The sequence below is a fragment of the Chenopodium album genome, chromosome 15 (genome assembly GCF_948465745.1).
Source record: "Chenopodium album chromosome 15, dcCheAlbu1.1, whole genome shotgun sequence".
Lineage (NCBI taxonomy): Eukaryota > Viridiplantae > Streptophyta > Magnoliopsida > Caryophyllales > Amaranthaceae > Chenopodium > Chenopodium album.
This window is the reverse complement of record NC_137848.1, coordinates 45082024-45084009: the sequence shown is the minus strand read 5'-3', so window position 1 is coordinate 45084009 and position 1986 is coordinate 45082024. Positions and strand designations below refer to the sequence as shown.

The 1986-nt window shown below is 30.1% G+C and overlaps 1 protein-coding gene across 1 annotated transcript; it reads left to right on the top strand.

The window, feature by feature from the left end:
- Positions 1-292: 292 nt before the first annotated feature.
- On the top strand, positions 293-1279 carry LOC145582324 (uncharacterized). The gene has a single exon (XM_081639327.1). It carries the CDS (start codon positions 302-304, stop codon positions 1013-1015), a length of 714 nt encoding a protein of 237 aa, XP_081495453.1. The 5' UTR covers positions 293-301; the 3' UTR covers positions 1016-1279.
- The last annotated feature ends 707 nt before the right edge of the window (positions 1280-1986 follow it).

The following is a 1986-nucleotide window of genomic DNA, read 5'->3' as shown; positions in this document are numbered from 1 at the left end:
AGTTTCAAATTCTAACAAAAACGAATATTTAAATAAATCATAATACCCCTCAACATCAAAACAAACATGGAGGGAAATCAAACACTTGAAAAAAGTGAAAAAGAAAGCAAAAGAAGATATGAACAACATCTCATGCAAAAAAGTGGCTAACAACAATTTTTTTTTTAAAAAAAATTATTTTAAAAATCAAATTACCCCACCATTTTGTTGGCATATTGGTAAACGAGTCTTTTTATAAATCTCATTTTGAACAACACTCGATAACACCCCTCTCTCTTATAAACACCAAAAAATTAATATTATGGTTAGCCTCTCACACCCTAAAAGCCCTCTCTCTTCTATTCACATTTTCCCTAACAACATGAACAAATCATCATCACCTTCATCTTCCTCAACTTCTACCGCTTCATCTTCTCTTACAACCATGAAGGTCAAAACCCTAATCCACAACCTAATTTTCTCCCACATTTGTCGCGTTATTCGAGCACTCTCCAAGGCCAAATCCATCTTCCTAGAGATTTTCCGGGAGAATCAACTCATGTACTTGAAACAAACCAAGAAGAAGAACAAGTATAGGAAGAAAATACTATTTGGCTCATTTAGACTTCATTACAATTGGTGTTCTTCTTCGGCTCACGTATTGCCTATCCCTTCACCCACCATACTAGAGGGTGTCAACACCCCTACTAGCCATATATACTATGATTCTACGTGGAACTCGGTCTACTCCACCGACAACGAAACTCGTGATCTTCATAAGGAAGGTGATGATCAAGTTTGTAAGAGTAATGGTAACAAGATACATGAAGAGGAAGGTCAGCTCTCAAGTTATCTTCAATGGTTAGAAGAAAAAGGTGGCAAAAATGAGAAATTAAATGAAGGAGAATTAGAAAATGTTGAGAATGAAATAGATAAACTTGCTGATTTGTTTATAGCAAATTGTCATGAGAAATTCAGGTTGGAGAAGATTGAATCTTACAGAAGATACCAAGAATTGATTGCTAGAACTTTGTAAAACTCTCAAAAAAAAATATATACAAAATAAGATACAAAAAAGGTGGTGAATTAAGAGCTTAATTAATTATTAAGCAATTTTAATTAGTTAGTTAATTAGCTTAGTTAGATATCTTATTTTATTTTTATTATTTTTAATTTTATTTTTGTGTTAGTAGCTATGGAAAGAAGTAGGGGAGAAAATCAAGTAAGATTGGGGAGTGGGTGATTGTGAAAGTGATTTTCTTGAATATAATAGTGAGCTTAATTAAAATATTGGTATGTATGTCAACCTCTCTTTTTTTTTTTTTTTTTTTTTTTTTTTTTTTTTTGAACTTTTTTGAACTTTTTTTGCTAAATAATTTTTGTTTAATTGTATGAAAAAGGATGGTTATATGGGGAATTGTATATGAAGGGATTAGGAAGATGATAATGTACTGTATTTGGGAGATAATTTTTGTAAAATTTCATTTCTTTGACTTGTTTATTTTTAATGTGTCTTAAATTCTTAATTAATCTATAATTGCAATTCAAATAGTGAACATTTAGCTACTCTACTCTTGCTCTCTGCTAAAAAGACTAGGTTAAGTGATTGTAATTTAATTACTACGAAATTCGATGCTAATAAACAAAGATTGATTCAATATAAAGCTAAGTTTAGTACTACTAATCCGTACATAAATATGTTCGTATTTTAACAATAGTATAATGTTGGGGATAATCACTGCCTTAAAACAAACTCTATCTTCCTATGACTAATGATTATTAAAGCGTTTGTTTAAAAGTAAAATTGCATAGCATATACAGTACTAACTATATAGAAAAAGTTCCTAAATTATTTTTCAATGGCTACTATTATTTGTGCACCCAAGAAAAATGCATATTTATTTTACGCAAAAAAAGTCATCAATTTGCGTAAATGATCAAGCTTCTTACAGCATATCTGTTTGATGCAAGTTATGTTAGATTATTATTCTAATTCCAATAATAATC